Here is a 19,344-nt window from a genome sequence, read left to right on the forward strand (position 1 = left end):
GCCCATCCAGAAATCAGGGGACAATGTTCATAAATTCATTTCAGCTTTAACTCACCAAATCCAAGTCATCTTATAACTTTGTCAGGACTACAGAATGCCCAGCATATAAACTGACTTTTTTTTTTTTTTGACAGGAAGTAGGATTTATTAGTGTGCATAAGGTGGGGCAGCGCCAAAGACTCTTATAAGTACAGGGCCTGACATTTGTCCAGAGGACCATGATTAGTGATGTACTTGACCCGAGAGCTATCTAGGACAAGCTGCTTTTCAGCCACTATGTCTTCAAACTAATCTGCTTTAAACTTAGTAAAGCCCCACTTCCTAGAGATGTGGATCTTCTGGCGGCAGGGGAACTTGTACTTGGCTCTGTGTAGGGCCTCCATCACATGTTCCTTGCTCTGTAGCATGGCAAGGATGGTCATAATGACTTGGCCAGTGTGGACCCTGGCCACTGTGCCCTGGGGCTTTCCAAAGACACCCCTCATACCTATCTGGAGCCTGTCAGCACCAGCACAGGGCAACATCTTGTTGATGTGGATGACATGGGAGGGGTGGAGCCACACTGGAATGTGAAAGCCATCTTTGCCACAGCCTTTCACCATGTGCTTGTTGGCACAAATACAGGCAGTTTCCAGGGCTTCAGAGGAGTTGCTTATATTCATCTGACACCACGTGGCCACAGAGTGGGAACTTGTCCACTTTTGCCTTCTTCCACCCCACATCAAAGATGTGAATCGTGGCATCAGGGACACCTTAGCAGAAGCGAGACTTTAGGACCAGCTTGTTCTTACAATACCGGTAAAAGCGGGTGGGGCGGAGGCCCATGATCTTCAATGGCACCCCGAAGAGAAAGGGTAAGCTGACTTTTAAAGGAGGGATAGCCTGTGGCGGTATAATTCGGTTAGTTAGAGCATTGTCCCAAAGTGCAGATGTTGCCAGTTTGATACCTGCTCAGAGCACATACAGGAACAGATGTTCCTGTCTCTCTCCTCTCCCTTCTTCTCTCTAAAATCAATAAGCATTTTTAAAAATAAATAAATAAAGGAGGGAGGTAAAGATCTGTTCTTTCAAAAGAAATAAGAAAGAGAGCCTGACCAGGTGGGGGTGCAGTGGACACAGCATCGGACTGGGACGCGGAGGATCCAGGTTCGAAACCCTGAGGTCACAGGCTTGAGCGCAGGCTCACCAGCTTGAGCAAGGGGTTGCTGGCTTTAGCATAGGATCATAGACATGACCCCATGGTTGCTGGCTTGAGCCCAAAGGTCACTGGCTTGAGACCAAGGTTGCTGGTTTGAGCAAGGGGTCAGTCATTCTGCTGTAGCCCCCTGGTCAAGGCACATATTATTTTTACCACCTGAATTTTTAGAAATGTTTTGGGCTTTTCTTAACAGTTCCAGAATTTTCATAGATAACAACATAGACAGTAAGAGAGGGAGACAGAAAAGACATACAGAGGCAGAGGGAGAGTAGAGACAATAGCAGAGAGAGTGTAGATAGGGACAAAATGTAGATAGGACACAGTGTAGAAAGGCAGAGAAAGATGAACAGAGACAGGGAGCAAAGATTGTCAATCATTGCTCCCCAAACTAGACAGAACTCCCTACTATTTAGAAGGTTGAGATCTAGAAGGTCCTGGAACGTTCCACTCTGAATCTCAGCCCTTCTGTACCTAATTTTTTATCCCCATTCTGAATTTATAATGTCACCTCTTGTGACAGGGTCCTTCCTTGTCCCACAGGGCCCATTTTTGCTAAGTCATTCCCACTGTCAAGTGACTGGCCCTACATAGCCTCCTCAGCTTGAGTGACCCCCCCCCCTTCCTTTCCTTGTTAAAGAGTCTTGGGCCCACCATTCATTTAATCATTCATTAAACATTATAAGCAGTTCCCATGTATCAGGCCCTTGCTGAACAATGATGGGGACCAGGCGAGACCTGATTTAGGGCCTGTATGTTCCCTTAACCCCGGAGCCATCAGTCTGGGGAGGGAGGGGAATAGGAGGGCGGTATAGGCAGTGATAACACAGCTTGATCAGAGCTTTAATGGGGGAACATAAGGCAGTGTGAGCCTCATACAAGATACTTACCCGGCCAAAATAGATTAGGGCAGGGGACCGGGCTGAGTCATCGGTGAGATGCCCCACGCCCACCCTCAACAGCCTCGCTCTCAGCATAAAGCCAGGATCAAAGAAAATGTGTTCCATCACCTCTCCTTCACCCTTTAGGGATTTCTGGCAACGCCCCTCCTCAGACCCAACCCATTAGCCTCTCCCTTATCTGGCCCCGCCCCATCGCAGTTTAGGTCACTCTTTCTAAGCCTCTCCCCTATATCATTCAATCTAGGTTTCAAGCGCCACCGCCGGCAGACTAACCGCACACCTATCTCACCATTTGTCACAGAGTGTTACTTCACCGTCCTCCTTCAGTTGTCTTTATAGAGTCCCAGCAGCTACCGTGGCTTGGTTTGAGGAGCAGATGATAATTTCCAGCTCAGGAAGTCTCGTTATTGGGCAAAAAGCCCGGCTCCGGGCGGGGCTTAGTGCCAAATACTTGGCTGCCTCAGTCTGGGATCTCAGTCTTCCCCAGGATCACACCCCTTTGTTCTCTCTATTGGCCCTGTCAGATGTTAATCAACAAAGTTCCACATTTCTATAGGCAAAAGTCTACGTCCTTCACTGCTTCCCTAATTTCAATTCGCCTCTTTCCTCAGAGGTGGCAACCTTTTTGGCCGTAGCCAGGGCCTGTCTCACAAAGTAGCCACAGATTGGCCAAACATCCCGTCACTCTTGATAAGTGGGCGGAGCCAGGGTTACTAGGGGCGGTGAATTGGCTGATTGGGCCTCGGAGGTGGGGCAGCGGCTCCTGTCAGCCGGTAAAATGGCAGCGGCGGAGCCCGCGGCGGCAGCGGTTCCCGGGGGCGGCTGAGGGGGTCGAGCCGGGGCTGCGGGTCTAGCGGCGCGTCGGCGATCAGGCGATGCGGCCCGGGACGGCGAGGCTTGGCACAGCGATGGCGGCGTGCTCGGCGCAGGTAGGGAGGCGGCGTGGGCCGGGCCTCCCGGGCGCCTTCTCAGGCCGGGGGCTCCGCGCTGCGGCCCTCGGGGGCCGGGCAAGACCAGGAGTCCGGCCGCCTCGCCCCGGAACCCGCGGTGCGAGCCCTCTACACTCCCAGCACCGACCCTTGCGATCAGCCTCAGGCCGCTTCCTCTGCCTATCCTTTTTCCCGACTTTTCATGGCCCTTGCGCAGACCCTTCTGGTCCCCCACCTCACCTCCCCCCTCCCCCAGTTCTCCTCAGGCCCGTGACCCCAGCCAAACCTCCTTACTGACCCTTCAGGCCTCCCCCAGCCCCCGCCTGAGACCTGCCCCCCGCGTTCCCGGACGCCACCCCACTCCTGATCTCTCAGGATCTCTCCCATCTGCAGACCCCTTGCGACCCAGTCCCTCGTCTCACTTCCCATCTTGTCTCTGGGCCGATACCTGCCCCCGGCCCCAAGGATGCCAGCCTCAGAGCCCTCCCTGCCCCTCCCTTCCGACCCCGGGACCCCCGCCTAGCCTCTGTAAATCAGGATTCCTGTCCACAGGCCTACCTTAGCCTGCTGGCTCATCTCCCACCTCCCAGCACTCCTGAAAATCACCCCAGGGGTTCTCCCAGCCCACTCCAGTAGCTCCACACACACCCCTGATTCTGACTCATTTTGATCCGTGCTTCCTGCAAGTCTACCCTCACCTCCTGCTCAGCGCTATCCCCAAATTGTTCTGAGCGCTCTCCACACCAGAGACACATCTCTGACTACACGCACATATTCACCTGAGAACCAACAGTTCTCACATGGAGAAACCCATGAACTAGTTCCCCCCCGCCAAAAAAAAGAAAAAAACCACATACTGACAGGCATTCTGTCACCCAAAACAGTCATTCAGGAGCCGCTGATGTGCACACACAATCAGACACTTGGACCCTTGACATATACAGAGAAACTCAGGACCTCCAACACAGCCCAGGCAATTGGGATTACACACACACACACACACACACACACACACACACTCATTCTCACACAGGGCTCCTCAACACCCCTTCTTGGACCTTTCCTACCCAGGCCCTCCTGGAGTCCCCAGTGCTCCCGCTCTGGCAGAGACTCGAAGGTGCAAGCTCACTGCCCTGCTCCAGGCAGCCAGTCTGCCCAGCTATACCAATCTCCCTGGGCTGGCACCCCTACCCTGGGACCCTGGAGGTGGTAGGGTGACCTAGAATCTCCCAGCACCCCTGTAGACACCTGCTGCAGACCTGTTTTCCTTCTTCCATCTCTCCCCAGTTTGCCCTTCTTCCAAGGGAAGGACACTCTCCCACTCCAAAGTCCCCCTGAAAGGACCCCTGCCTGCCCCCCTGACTTATGCAACCCCCTCGTGGGGCAGGGAAATTTAGATTGCCCCTGGCCCTGGCCCTGGTCCTGAAGTCAGGCCAGACTGGTAGAAGCAGCATGCCCACCCCATCACGCCCACTGGCCTCAGATGGCAGGGCCATTGCTGCTGCCCTGGGACAGCCCCTGACAATCCATGTGAGTTCTTTCATCCACAACCAGTATGTTATACCAAAGTGAAACAGCTTCCTCCTCTCCTGGCATTTGGGACCCCATGGGGGTTAGGTTCAGGCCTGCCAGAAGCAGACCACTCTTTTTAAGGAATATTTTCAGAAGAGGAAATATGGGCTGGTTTCTCCCTCAGCTGGTCTGTGATAGAGCTAAAGGACTCATATCCACATGTCTTTTTGGGTTGCTTTGGCTCTTCCTGCCCATCCTGCCACCCCATCACCCTTGCCCTTGGGTCCATCCTGTGGGTCCTCCTTAGTTTCTGCAGCTGACTACTGGTGGTTTGGAAGGAACTGCAATTGGCTTGTCCCTGGCGCAGGAATGAAATGAGACAGAGAGGAGAGCAGATTATAGAACTGGCAAGCTGGCATGGCCAGACTGCAGGGAGTAAGGAGAAGCCCTGAGTCTCTACATGTGGATTCCAGATCCATCCAGACCCAGCACTGCTGGTCTGGGCTCCTTTGAGCCACATAAACATTCCTAGAAAATCCCAGGTAAACAGGACCAGGAGTTTTTGTGGGATATTGATATTCACCAGTGGATTCTGGATGGCCTGGGAAAAAAGCACATCTTGGCTCAGGGCATCAACTTCTCTATCTGGAAAAGGGGGAGATAAATTCTTAAACCAGTAGTTTGTACTGCAGGGGAGCCAGTGAGGTTAGGATGTCGCTTTGAATGTCCCCTGGGCACTGTGTGGAAGAAGTCAATGGAGTCCAGGAAGGCCATCGCCCATCTATAGGTGCTAGCAGAATCACTAGCCACCCTGGTCCCCTGGTTGTAATTAGTTGATGCCTCACAGGATGATGACCATCTCTTCGTAGCCAAGCTACCTTGCAGGAGGAAGCTGGCTTAAATCAGGGCTGAGAGATGGTCTTTTGTGTTGGGAGACAGAGAACAATAGGGGGCCTGCTTCCTAGAAGTGTCTACCACCCACATGGATCTCTGACACTGAGTAGGGAGAGTTTTGTTCTGCCCACTTGCTGAAGGGAGAAAGTGAATGAAAAGACTGCTGAAGGTCATAAGGCACACAGGAAAGAAACCCCACAACCTCCCCGGGTTGGACCTTGTGTGGGGGCAGTGGAAGCAGGAGGCTCCCCAGAAGAGACTGAACTCCTTAGTAAAACATGAGAAGGCTCCCGGGGAGGGCCTGTGGGCAATATCAATGCACTTTTACCCTAGGCTGGGGTACAGGTCTGTATATGTATGTGCTTTGATGGGTGCAGGGGCCACAGGGGAACATGATCCAACTTCCTCATGCAGATTATAAATGCTGATTGTTCTGGGGGAAGCCCTGTACTGGGATCTGAAGGAATGTCAAAAGTGATCCCTGCTCTGCATCTAAAGACCCTCTCTGTATCATGAGACAAGAGCTAGAACCAATAGAGCACTCTGATCAGGCCTATGCCACATGCGAGGCCCTGTCCAAACACCATTTATATAGTATCTCATTTAATCCTCCAGACAATCTGGAGAAGCTGGGATTCTGGCATCATGCCTTTACCATCACATCCTGCTGCTTCCAGTGTGGAAGCATGAGACAGAATTATGTATGGCGTGCTGTAGCAGGAGCACAGGAAAGGGCCCTGTGCATTTCTGGGGTGTTAGAGAAGGTGGAGCAGGGATGATGTATGGAGCATTCCAGGCAGCCAGAGCACTTGGACAGAGGCCCAGGAAGCAGGAGCAAGTGTGATGCATTCAGAGAAGCATGCCTTGTTCAATGGGCCTCATCCTACAAGCCTTCATGTTTTAAAGGCAGTCCACGGGGCACACACCATGGACACTCCCTGGTCACAGCAATCCATACTTGGAAGAAATTGGAGAGGCAGCAAACCCCACCCCCTGGCCCCTGGGAAAATCTGAAGTACATATGCTCTAGAAGCCAAATGGAGACAGTGGAAGGAAGGAGGTTAATTAGGAAAAATAACCCACCAAAACCAGGAAAAGATTGACCCCTTCCAAGGAGACTTTCAAGACCCTATTGGCATGACTCACTACACTTTTCTTCCACTTTTCTGAGCACCAGATGTGTTCGTGGGACTGCTTCTTTGGTATCTTTCTCCCATACCAGCCTGTGAGTCCCATGAGGACAGGGCATGTGCCAGCTCACAGCTGAGTCCCAGACGAGTGTAGGGCATGTAGCAAATGCTCAGTAAATTCTTGGTTGGTTTTAGAAGCTGACAGCCCTCTCTACTCACTCACTTTTGAGAAAGACCTAGAGATTTTCCTCAGAAAGAGTTCCATCCGTCAGCCCTGGAGAGCCTCCAAAGAAAGGTCAGACCCATCTCACCCCTGCCCCAACCCAGAAAGCCTTGGCAGTAGGAACAACATCATCTTGGCCTTGAAGAGCCAAGAACCTTTGCAAGATGGTGCCTCTTTTATTCACCTGTCCCTGGAAGACTTATGAGGACTACATTATTTTCTTTGTCATTCTCAGGGACACTAGATATAAAGAAATGAGAGACTTGCTAGGAATGAACTTGTTTTGATGGCAGAAAGTAAGCTGGTAGCCCTGGCCAGTTGGCTCAGCAGTAGAGAGTTGGCCTGGCATGTGGAAGTCCCGGGTTTGATTCCTGGCCAGGGCACACAGGAGAAGTGCCCATCTGCTTCTCCACCCTTCCCCCTCTCCTTTCTCTCTGTCTCTCTCTTCCCCTCCCACAGCCAAGGCTCCATTGGAGCATAGTTGGCCCAGGTGCTGAGGATGGCTCCATGGCCTCCGCCTTAGGCGCTGGAATGGCTCCGGTTGCTACGGATTGGCAGCCCAGATGAGTAGACCATTGCTCCCTGGTGGGCATGCCTGGTGGATCCTGGTTGGGCGCATACGGGAGTCTGTTTCTCTGCCTCCCTACTTCTCACTTCAGAAAAATACAAAATAATAAGAATAATAAATAATAATAAAAAAGAAAGTAAGCTGGTGATGATACAGGATAGCAAACATTTTTAATTTTTTTTTATGTCAGAAGGGAGTCTACAGGTTGTAATGGTCCGCCCTTCAGATTTTTTTTTTTTAATTTTTTATTTTTTTGTATTTTTCTGAAGCTGGAAACGGGGAGAGACAGTCAGACAGACTCCCGCATGCGCCCAACCGGGATCCACCAGGCACGCCCACCAGAAGGCGACACTCTGCCCACCAGGGGGCAATGCTCTGCCCCTCCGGGGCGTCACTCTGTTGCGACCAGAGCCACTCTAGCGCCTGGGTCAGTGGCCAAGGAGCCATCCCCAGCGCCCGGGCCATCTTTGCTCCAATGGAGCTTCGGCTGCAGGAGGGGAAGAGAGAGACAGAGAGGAAGGAGAGAGGAAGGGGTGGAGAAGCAGATGGGCGCTTCTCCTGTGTGCCCTGGCCGGGAGTCGAACCCGGGACCTCTGCACGCCAGGCCGATGCTCTACCACTGAGCCAACTGGCCAGGGCCCGCCCTTCAGATTTTAGCCTGAAGGTAATTCCTGCTACCACAGTTAGCATCAATAATGATGATTATAGTATTACTGAGTTTAATGTTTAAACAAGGTCACCACATAAGGGTTGGGCCTACTGACGAGGGGAGGTTTGTTTGTTGATTCCACAAAGATTGGGTACCTGATGGCATACTAGATACTGGGATCCAGTAGTGGGCTGGACAACCCCTGCCCCCATGGAACTGTCTTCCCAAAACGGAATAAATATTATGGGCCAGCTACTGTTCCAATCACTTGAGAGGTTTTTTTTGTTTTGTTTTGTTTTTTTTCTTTTTTTTTTTTGCATTTTTCTGAAGCTGGAAACAGGGAGAGACAGTCAGACAGACTCCCGCATGCGCCCGACCGGGATCCACCCGGCACTCCCACCATGGGGCGACGCTCTGCCCACCAGGGGGCGATGCTCTGCCCATCCTGGGCGTCGCCATGTTGCGACCATCCTGGGGGTCGCCATGTTGCGACCAGAGCCACTCTAGCGCCTGGGGCAGAGGCCACAGAGCCATCCCCAGCGCCCGGGCCATCTTTGCTCCAATGGAGCCTTGGCTGCGGGAGGGGAAGAGAGAGACAGAGAGGAAAGCGCGGCGGAGGGGTGGAGAAGCAAATGGGCGCTTCTCCTATGTGCCCTGGCCGGGAATCGAACCCGGGTCCTCCGCACGCTAGGCCGACGCTCTACCGCTGAGCCAACCGGCCAGGACTTCACTTGAGAGGTTTTCACTTAGTTATTCTAACCAAAACCTGTGAGATAGATGCTATCATTAGATCTGTTTCCAGAAGAAGAAATGGAGGCAAAGTGCATCATACCCAAGATCACAGGTAGAAAGTGGTAGAGGAAGGATTTGAAACCAGGTTGCTGGCTCTGAAGTCCTCATGGGAAGCCAGGAGATCTGGGATCAGTTAACCACACACACAGCCATGATACATGGATCTGGAAACATTCAGAGTAATATGGAGGAGCAGCTAGAACCTGGGGACTAGAAGAAGGCAGGCAGTGACCTCTGCATTTCAGCTGCTGTCATTGTTACCCAAGGGGCAGCTGGCCCATCCATTGCCTACTTCTTGGCCAAGGAAAAGGACCGATGATACCAAAACATTTTCCCCAGACTTGAAGTCCAATAGGACCATGGTGGTGTGCTGGGCAAATGGGGTCAGCTGGCATCTTCAGATTCAGAAATGATTCTGTGTCCCCATAATCATTACAGGTAAGGGATCAGAAGCCAGGGGGAGGGGAAGACAGCCAAAATTGAAAGAAACTTGGGGCCTTTATTTCTACCTCTGAAAATGCCAAGCTCTGAAAGATGGCACATATACACTCACTTGCTCTCCCTGTTGAAAAATAATGACTGCTATTTACTGAGTGCCCACTATACTCGGGACTTCACGGATATTTCTAGAGTAAGAGAATGCAAAGAGAGCAGCAGCACAGCAGACCAAGGTAGGGAAAAATCTCAGGAGTCAGAAATCCAAGTCTGAATTTTTCTTTCCCTGAGGACCCTTTGAGTGACCTTCTGTTCAAGGTGACAACTTTCCTGTTAGAGCTGTCCTTTAATTTTTTGTCTGCACTGATATAGAATCGCTTGTTTTATCTTTAAAATGACTATTTTTTTAGAACAGTTTTAGGTATGTGGAAAAATTGAGAAGATAGTACAGAGTTCCTGCAGGTGCCACACCCAGTTCCCCTATTAGTAACATCCTGGGTTAGCCTGGTATCTTTGTTATAATTAATGGACCAACATTGATACATTATCATTAACTACAGCCCATACATTATTAAGATATTCTTAGTTTTCTCCTGATATCCTTTTTCTGTTCCAAGACCCGATACTGAATCCCACATGATATTTCATCATCGCATCTGCTTAGGCTCCTCTTAGCTAAAACAGTTTCTCAGACTTTCCTTGTCTTTGATGACCCTGACAGTTTTGAGAAGGACTGATCAGGAATTTTCTAAAATATCCCCTGATCTGGCTTGTCACTTGTTTTTCTCATAGTTAGACTGCAGTAATGTATTTTGGGGAGAGATCCACAGGGGTGAAAAGCCCTTCTCATATCATATCAAGGGCAGGTGATACTGTTGATGTTGACCTTGACCACCTAGCTGAGCAGCACAGAAATTTTTGTCTTCATTTATTGAGCGCCTAACTAAATGCCAGATGCTGCATTATTGGCTTGGAATAGAAAATTAAGAACTCAGGATGTTCCTGATCCAGTAGGGCGGGCAGGCATATATAGAAGTAATTGCTATAGAGTATGTCTTGGGCTGGGGTGTAGGGCTTAAATTAAGTATTTTCAGGGAAAGAGAAGAGAGCCAGGGCACTAGAGGCAGGGTGTCGACAAGGAAGATTTCACAGAAGAAAACTCAAACTGAGTCTTGGAAAATGCCTTTCCAGTCAGAGGAAACAGCATGTGCAAAGACAGGCAGGAAGAAGGAGGTGTTCGTGGCAGGCTGAGTGTGGAAGGACGGGAGGCAGGAGGCAGGAGGCAGGTCTGTGTGCACCATGCAAATAGGTGTGGGCTCCACATCACAGTAGGGAGTGGCTAAACGGTTTGGAACAAGCACTAGGAGGGTAGTATCAGGCCTTGCCCGAGCCAGTGGATGGCAGCATGGATCAAGGTAGGCCCACCTGCAGCACATGGAGGGGCTGGCTTTAGTCAAGAGAGTTGATTGGAAAAACTTCTCCACACTGGGGGGGGGGGGGGGACAGGAGGATTTTTCTGAAATGCAAGCCCAGTCAGGTTACTGCCTTGGCCCACAAGGCCTTGTGTGGTTCTGGACCCAGCAGAACTGCCCAGTCATTTCTGGAGTTGCACTTACCTCTCCCCACTGCTTCTGCATCGAGTTCCTCTGCTAGCCCACCACATCCCTTACCTTCTCTTAACTGAGGTGTTATTCACATAACATAAAATTCACTCTTTTAAAGTGAAAAGTTCAGTGGATCTTAGTATAGTCACGAAGTGTGCAGCAGCCACACTGCCTGATTTCAGCACACTCCATCACCCCAAACAGAAACCCATAAGCATCCTCTCCCCCTGTGCATCCCACCCCCAGGCCTCAGTTCCCAGCAACCACTTACTGACTTTCTGCCTCTGGACACTTACCTATTCTGCACGCTTCATATAAGTGGAGTCACGTCACTGGTGGTCTTTGGTATCTGGCTTCTTTCAGTCTGCACCATGTTTTAGAGGGTCCTCCATGTTGCAGCACATCAGAATTCCCTTCCTTTTAATAGCTGAATAATATTTCATTATATGGGTGGACCACATTTTGTATATCCATTCATTCATTGGTGGACACTTGGGTTGTTTCCACTTGTTGGCTATTGTGAATAATGCTTTTATGAACAGTCACATACAAGTTTCCATGTGGGTGTGTGTCTTGTTCTCTTGGGTAGACACCTAGGGGTAGAATTCCTGAGTCATGTGGTAACTCTTGTTGAACTTTTTGAGGAACTGCCAAACTGTTTTCCATCTACCATATCTTTTATTCCAAGCGTTTGTCTCCATCTGTAGTAGAAAATTTGGATGACTGTTTCTTAGTCTCTTCCCCTGTATACTCTGAGTAGGTAGGGGCTATGTCTCTTTGCCCACCAGCCTTCAGCCCTCAGCATAGTACCTAACACCTGGTAGGCATCCAGTAAATATTGGTGGGTGTGGAGATAAGTTAAATTCCTCAAATATTTTTCAACTCAAGTTGTACCAGGTTCAGTGGGGAGCACTGTAGTAGCAGGGAGCCAAACAGTGATGATCCCTACCCTGGCCAGGGGTCTGATGGAGATGTTCAGGGGTCAGTTGGTGACCTTGGATGGTGCTCAGGAAAAAGGAAAAGCTAGAAACAAGTGTCGTAAATCACTGACATATATTCATTCATGTAAGTCATGGGAGTGAAATCACCAAGGGCATGAAGGCGCAAGGGCCAAGGCAAAGCCTACAGAAGAACAGGTACCATATGGGAGGCTGAGAAGCCCTAGGAGAGAAGCAGGAGACCCAGGAGCCCAGCCTCTTGAAAACTATGTGGGAGAGGACTTCAAGAAGGAGGAGTCATGACTGACAGCAGCTAAACACTCCTGAGAGGGAGGAGGTGGGGGATGTCTGGCATCTGGACTTTTCTGCCCCCATACTCCTTGCCCCAGCTTATCAACAGAGTCTCTTCCCACCCTTCTTTCTTGGTTCAGTTTCCTAAGCCAAGGGCCACCCTATGAGGTGAGGTGGATAGTGGTGCCAGCAAGAGAGGGTTAGGTGGCTCACTGCCTAATTTGCAGGAACCAGGATCACCCTTCAGGTAGCGGGGGTAGAGCAGAGGCAAAGAACATTGAAATTGGGGACATTCAGTGGCTAGGACCTCAGATTAGAGGGAGCCTGTGTGTGGGTTGTAGAGGCATGGCCCCTTGGCCCTAGAGGGATCCTGCCTTGTCTCTGCATCTCTGTGCCCATCCAGCAAGGGTGGAATGGCTACATGCCCTGTGCAGTTGTGTTCTCTTCACCTCATTCCACTCCATTTTCCATGGCGAGAACAGCAACTGGCCTTCAGTGCCACGGAAGGAATGGTTGAGCCAGTAAGAGTTATGGCACTCTTCAGAGGGAGGCAGGGCTGCCCATAAAGTTAGGACAGCAGCAAGCCAGTGTCCATCCCAATCTAGTCAGTTCCAAAGGTAGGAAGGTCTTGTCGAGTGCAGGAAGTACGCATGTGCATGTGCATGCAAGACTATGTATGGGGCCTGACCAGGCGGTGGTGCAGTGGATAGAGCATCAACCTGGGACTCTGAAGACCCAGGATCAAAACCCCAAGGTCACTGGCTTGAGCGCAGGCTCATCCAGCTTGAGCATCAGATCACCAGAAGCGTGAGCATGGAATCATAGACATGACCTCATGGTCGCTGGCTTGAGCCCAAAGGTCCCTGGCTTGAAACCCAAGATCACTGGCTTTAGCAAGGGGTCACTGGCTCAGCTGAAGCCCCCCAGTGAAAGCACATATGAGAAAGTAATCAATGAACAACTAAGGTGCTGCAACTACGAGTTGATGCTTCTAATCCCTCTCCCTTCCCTTCTCTCTCACTTTCTCTCTCTCTCATGCACACACACGCTAAAAGAAAAAAAGAGTGTGCGTGGGTGTGTATGGATGTGAGATAGCATGTGTTTGTGAATGTGAATACATATGAGTATGTGTCTGCCTGTGTATCTGAGTATATGAGTTGTGTATGAGTGTGAGAGTGTGTATGAGTGTTATCTGCCTGTATGAGTGTGTGTGTGTGTGTGTGTGCGTGCACGCGCGCATTCAGGAGATGACTTCCAGTGCAAAGCAGTGTTTAGAGAGTCTGGGGATGAGTCAAGACAAAGTTCCTGAAGGATCAGAAGTTTCTGCCTTTCAGACTGCAAATTTCAGCCTTGTGCATTGAGTCAATTTTATTTCCTGAATGAAAGACACATTACTATATGGTGAATTGCTGAACACACTCTACTTGTGGATGGCTCCTGGTTTTGTTTCATTTTTTTAATCAGAAACTCAGACCTGAACCATTCTCTTGGGCTCTTTAGGGAAAAGGATGGGCCAACTTGCTCTGAGGTTTGGGACACCTGGGCTCAGCAAGGAGAGGAGGTTCTTCTAGGTCATGACCCTGGCCATATGTGGTCTGTTTCTCTGAGGTCCCCACTGCTCCCCAAATTCAGTTGTACTTCTGAGGCTCTGATCTACACCTCCACCAACTCCTCCCCATCTCCTGGCTCTGAAGCTGGGAAACTCATGCTGCCTTCCCAGCCTCTCCTCACCCAGAGATCCTTCCAGGTCAGCACTTCCTGTCCACAGACTTAACTCTGCAGGAGGCCCTGGAGCAGCCCCACTGTCCCTATATCAGGCATAATTAACTCCTGGCTAGGTGGTGCACTCAGCTTGATCATTGGAGCAGGTGGTCCCCAGCCAGCCAGGCAATGGGAGCTACAGGCCTTCTGGTTCTGACAGCAGCCGCCACCTAGAGTTTGTACCACTCATTGAAAGCCAGACCCTCAGTACTCAAGAGACTTGAGGAGACCTCAGGAGCCAGAGATAGAAACAGTGGCCTTTGGGAGTCACAGAGTAGGTGAGGGACGGTTCTGGGCCCCCCATGAGATGAAAGAAGAATGGCACTCCCCAACCCCCGCCCCATAACAGGGCAGCATGAGGAAAGGAGGCCAGAATCAAGCTCGTGGCCAGGGTGAAGTCCAGCTAACCTATGGGCCCTTGGGTGTTGGCTGGGGACTAAGCTCTGACTTCAGGAAAGTGCCCAGTGACCTGAGGTGACCAGGCAGGTGTGGAGTCTGCTTCTATCCTGTAACTATCCCCCTGCTGCCTAGGGGACCAGTTCTTTCCTCTCCAGAGACCAGGCAAGGGCCCCTATGCAGGATGAGCTGTCAGAGTCAGGTCAGGTGGGACGCAAGAGCACATAGTGGACTCCCGGTACAGAGCATGAAGGGAAATGGGTGGGCGTGAAGTAGCTGCCCATAGTGGTGGTGGGGAAGCAGGATTTTCTTACTGCCCCCATGACCCTGGGGACCCCGATCTTCTTAGATCCTTTGCACTAACCTGGGCTCACCATAACTGAGCATGACGGAGTAGAAGGAACACCATCCCCAGCTCCTAGCGGCTTGACCCATACAACCTCCTACAAGGTGATACCAGCCCACTGCAGGTGTCCGTACCAGGCGTAGCAGAACCCTAGAGCCCTGGTTCCCAGCTAGCCCTCAGCCCTGGCCCCAGGATGCATAGTAAAGGCTGATATTTATGGCATGATCACTATCAGGCACTGTTCTCACAGGTCATGTGCCGGTAGCATGCTCAGTTCTCACAGTCACCCTCTGAGGTCTTTAGAGACTCAGAAGTCAAGTAACTGGTCCAAGGCCAGACAGCTGGTTGAGGGGGTGCCATACTTTAGGCACAGGTCTCTCTGAGTCTAGAACCTTAGCTGTGGCCTTGGTGCTGAGCTGCCTCTCATGGAACTGGCAGAAGGCGAGAGGCCATTGTCCCTGGACCCCCCCCCCCCAGGATGTGGGGCCAGACCATCCTCAGAAAGAATAGGAGAGATGACCTGACACCTGCCTGGTACCCAGCAGGCCAAGATCAAGATACCCATCAGAGCCTGCAGCTCTCACTCTGTGTCCACGAGGGCACAGATTTCCAGCACTTTGATGCGTCCCTGGCTTCCCAGCCCAAGGGGAGTAGACTCCTCTGCCAATTGGCAGTACCAGATAATTAACAATAAAGAATAATTGTTTCTGGCTGTGCCAGCAGCCCACTTTGGTTGATGAGACAGGGAAGGTCAGATGCTAAGGCAGGCTTTTTAGGGCAGGCCACAGCAGGGGATAGAGGCCAAGGCTGTCATGAAGGGCTGCTAAAGCAGGCTCCTGCACCTCAAGGTCCCAGCAGGAGTCCTGAGTGATGGACGCCTTGGCTTCAGGCTCTGCTGAAGACTCAGGAATGTGGAGCCTTGGCCATCACACCCATGGACAGCAGGACAGCTGGGTCTTGCCATGGTCCTGCTGTCTCTGTCCAGGCATCTAGAGTAGAAGGTGCTGGTGCGCTGTCATCTGGACTGGGATGTGTGGGGATGAGAGGTGCACTGAGTGGACAGACCAGAAGTGGGAGCCCAGAGTGAGGAAATATCCATAGGTGAGCAGCAGGCTCAGCTGGCCCAGAGCTGGCAAGATGAGGTGGACACCCAACTCAATACTGACCATGTGTGCCTTCGGCCCCCAGACAGAGTTGTGACCTGGCTCCACTTGCAGCTGATGAGCCTGCACACCATGGCAAGCCCCACTCTGAGCCCCGACTCCTCATCCCAGGAGGCCCTGTCAGCCCCCACCTGCTCCCCCACCTCTGACTCTGAGAACCTCAGCCCCGATGAGCTGGAGCTGCTGGCCAAACTCGAAGAGCAGAACCGGTGAGTTGAGGCCTTGGGGGGATGCAGGGCACAACATGGGTCCCAAACAGGAGTTCTTGTGACCCCTCACACTCATATCTGAGTCTAGTCCTGGGCAAAGTAATAGCCCCCACCAGAGGCAATGTCATTCTCCTAACCCTGAGTGAACAGAGTTTCCCATTCAGATGAGGAGACCAAGTTTTCTAGAGGCAGAGTGAACTGTGACCCTGGCCGTGTTTCTCAAGCTGTTGTTGGACAGGAGAGTAAAAGCTCTGACTCTGAGTCAGGCCTTCCCACCTTTTTCCTCTGGCCCTCTCCTTGTTTTAAAATGGAGGTTTATTCCCAAAACACTAATTTCAAAGACTATATATACTTCTATGTTCATTGCAGCATTATTTACTATAGCCAAGATATAGAAGCAACCCAAGTATTCATCAATAGACAAGTGGATAAAAAAGCTGGGGTACATTTTCACAATGGAATACTCTGCAGGAGCTCCAGTGGCACAATTGATTAGTGCATAGTACTTATATAATAGTGCATAGCGGAATACCCTGCAGACATAAAAAAGAAGGAAATCTTATCATTTGTGACAGCATGAATGGACCTAAAGGGTATTATACTAAGTGAAATAAGTCAGAAAAAGACAAATAACATGATTTCATTTATATGTAGAATCTAAAGAACAATATAACCAAAAAAACAGAAACAGCCTGACCAGGCGGTGGCGCAGTGGATAGAGCGTCGGACTGGGATGCAGAGGACTCAGGTTCGAAACCCCGAGGTCGCCAGTTTGAACCCGGGCTCATCTGGTTTGAGCAAGGCTCACCAGCTTGGACCCAAGATCGCTCGGTCTGCTGTAGCCCCCTGGTCAAGGCACATATGAGAAAGCAATCACTGAGAAACTAAGGTGCCGCAACAAAAAATTGATGCTTCTCATCTCTCTCCTTTCCAGTCTGTTCCTCTCTCTCTGTCTCTGTCACACACACACACATAAAACAGAAACAGATTCGTAGATACAGAGAACAGACTGAGGGTTGGTTGCCAGAAGGGAGGTGAAGGAATTGAGAAGCACAGACTGGTAGTTACAAAATAGTCAGAGGGATGTAAAGTACAGCATAGGGAATATAGTCAACAATATTGAAATAACTATGTGTGGTTCCAGGTGGGTACCGGAAATATTTGAGGGAACGCTTTATAAAGTATATGATTGCCTAATCACTATGCTGTACACCAAAATTAATACAAAATAATATTGAATGTAAACTAATTGAAACAAATTTTTAATAAAATTTTTAAAAGGAAGTCATATTGGTGCTTAGCAGGCAAGTACTCCTTGAAGCCATTTAAATCTGCTCTGGCTTTCCTCCTTTGGCCTGTAAGAACTTTTAATTTTCCAGAGAGTTGTAAAAGACTAAGGATTATATTCACGAGTATGTATGTTTGTGAAGTGAAAAGTGACTAAAAATAGCAACATTTTCTCAGTGTATGCTCAGTGAACCTTTCTAGTTGGAACAGAGACAACTAAAACTACTTTCAGATCAAATTTTGAGCTTTAAGTGAACCTGTTATATGACTTCTCCTTTTTCATAAACAATTTCTTGCCTGACCAGATGGTGGCGCAGTGCATAGAGCGTTGGACTGGGACGTGGAGGACCCAGGTTCGAGACCCTGAGGTCACCAGCTTGAGCGCAGGCTCATCTGGTTTGAGCAAGGCTCACCAGCTTGGACCCAAGGTCGCTGGCTCGAGCAAGGGGTCACTCGGTCGCTGTAGCCCTCTCTCTGTCCCTCTCTCTGACTCTCTCTGTCTCTGCCACAAAAAAATAAATAAATAAATAAATAAATAAATAAATAAATAAATAAATAAATAATTCTTATAGCAAGATAAGTTTGGCCTGACCAGATGGTGGTGCAGTGGATAGGGCGTCAGCCTGGGACACTGAGGACCCAGGTTCAAAACCCCAAGGTCGCTGGCTTGAACACAGGCTCATCCAGCTTGAACACAGGGTCACTGGCTTAAGGAAGGGGTCACTGGCTCAGCTGGAGCCCCCAGTGGAGGCAATCAATGAACAATTAAGGTGCCGCACCGAAGAATTGATGCTTCTCATCTCTTTCCCTTCCTCTCTGTTTGTCCCTATCTGTCCCCCTCTCTCTCTTGCTAAAATATATATATGAGTTTGTAATAAAAATTATTAACTTAATTATGATTAGAATTCTGATCAGTTATGTTTTCTTATTTTCAAAACACCCCTTTTTTTCCAGAAGTATAGTTTTGAATTAATTTTTTTTTTCAAATGTTAAAAAAGAAAATAAAATGTAGGTTTATTATTATCATTCAGCTATGGCAAGGCCAACAGTTCAGGAGAGGTCTGCCATTGAGAACAGAGTTTATTGCTCACGGTCCCCTAGAAGCAGACCACAGCAGGCAGGGCCACTCAGGGAGGCAGCAGGGTCAGTCAGGAGGCAGAAGGAGTCAGAGGGAAGTGTGGGCAAATACCTCTGCTGTGGCTTCCGAGAGAAAGAATGGGCAAGGCGGGGTAAGCAGGCCTGGTTGGCTAGTTTAAATAATTTCTGCATGCTCTAGGTTATAGGGGTGGCCTGTGTTGATCAGGACAGAGAGAGAGTGGCTCTGAGTGTGAGAATCTGATAATGGAGAGGTGGTGAGTTTGTGGGTTCTGGATTTGTTGATTTGCATGAAAGACACACTGGCAGGTGAGTCCTTAACTATCTCTAGGAATTTTCTAAGCCTCCAGAGTCAGCCAGGACCCAGCAGCCAAAGCATCAGAAACCCATGTTTGATACAGCTTCTCGCTAGCTGGGTGCCCCCAGACAACAGCTCACCCTTTCTGCGCCTCATCTATAAAACATGAGTCTTAACAAAACCTGCCCTTCAGGGGTAGTAGTAAGACTCAGTGAGCTAATCCACATACTTCTTAGCCCAGTGCTAGGCACATAATGGGGCAGACAAATGGCAGCCTCCACAGGGACCGATGGAGGTGGCCCACAGCTCATGGAGGTTAGGGCTCTGGCCAAGGTCATTTTGCAAGGTACCACACAGCAAGAACAACTTAGACCCAAGCCCTGGTGGTCCCTGAAATCCCCAGGAAGAGGGGCCACTCTCCTCAGCAGCCACCTTTCCCCAGGGAGTCACTGAAGCCCAGGGGCCGGGGAAGGAGATGCCTGCAGTTCAGACCTGCCTCTACGGGCCCTCCCTGCCTAGGCTCCTGGAAGCCGACTCTAAGTCCATGCGCTCCATGAATGGCTCCCGGCGAAACAGCGGCTCCTCACTGGTGTCCAGCTCCTCAGCTTCCTCCAACCTGAGCCACCTAGAGGAGGACACATGGATCCTGTGGGGCCGAATCGCCAATGAGTGGGAGGAGTGGCGACGCAGAAAGGAGAAGCTACTTAAGGTGGCAGGGACGGTGGAA

At 50.4% G+C, this 19,344-nt stretch overlaps 1 protein-coding gene and 1 pseudogene across 4 annotated transcripts in view; one reads left to right on the forward strand and one right to left on the reverse strand.

The window, feature by feature from the left end:
• Positions 1-239: 239 nt before the first annotated feature.
• LOC136320096 (large ribosomal subunit protein uL16-like) lies at positions 240-915 on the reverse strand (annotated as a pseudogene).
• A 1,932-nt stretch (positions 916-2,847) lies between these two features.
• Positions 2,848-19,344, forward strand: part of EVI5L (ecotropic viral integration site 5 like) — a 34,264-nt gene continuing 17,767 nt past the window's right edge. For 2 of the 4 annotated variants that reach the window (XM_066266524.1, XM_066266529.1), the window contains exons 1-3: positions 2,848-3,026; positions 15,754-15,937; positions 19,137-19,326. In XM_066266524.1, the coding sequence (XP_066122621.1) occupies positions 15,786-15,937; positions 19,137-19,326 (342 nt within the window). In that variant the 5' untranslated portion in view covers positions 2,848-3,026; positions 15,754-15,785. Of the gene's footprint in view, positions 3,027-15,753; positions 15,938-19,059; positions 19,327-19,344 lie in introns of those variants that run through there. The other 2 variants (XM_066266531.1, XM_066266536.1) reach the window with 2 other exon arrangements.

Source organism: Saccopteryx bilineata, chromosome 1, assembly GCF_036850765.1.
Source record: "Saccopteryx bilineata isolate mSacBil1 chromosome 1, mSacBil1_pri_phased_curated, whole genome shotgun sequence".
In the NCBI taxonomy this organism is placed as follows: Eukaryota; Metazoa; Chordata; class Mammalia; order Chiroptera; family Emballonuridae; genus Saccopteryx; species Saccopteryx bilineata.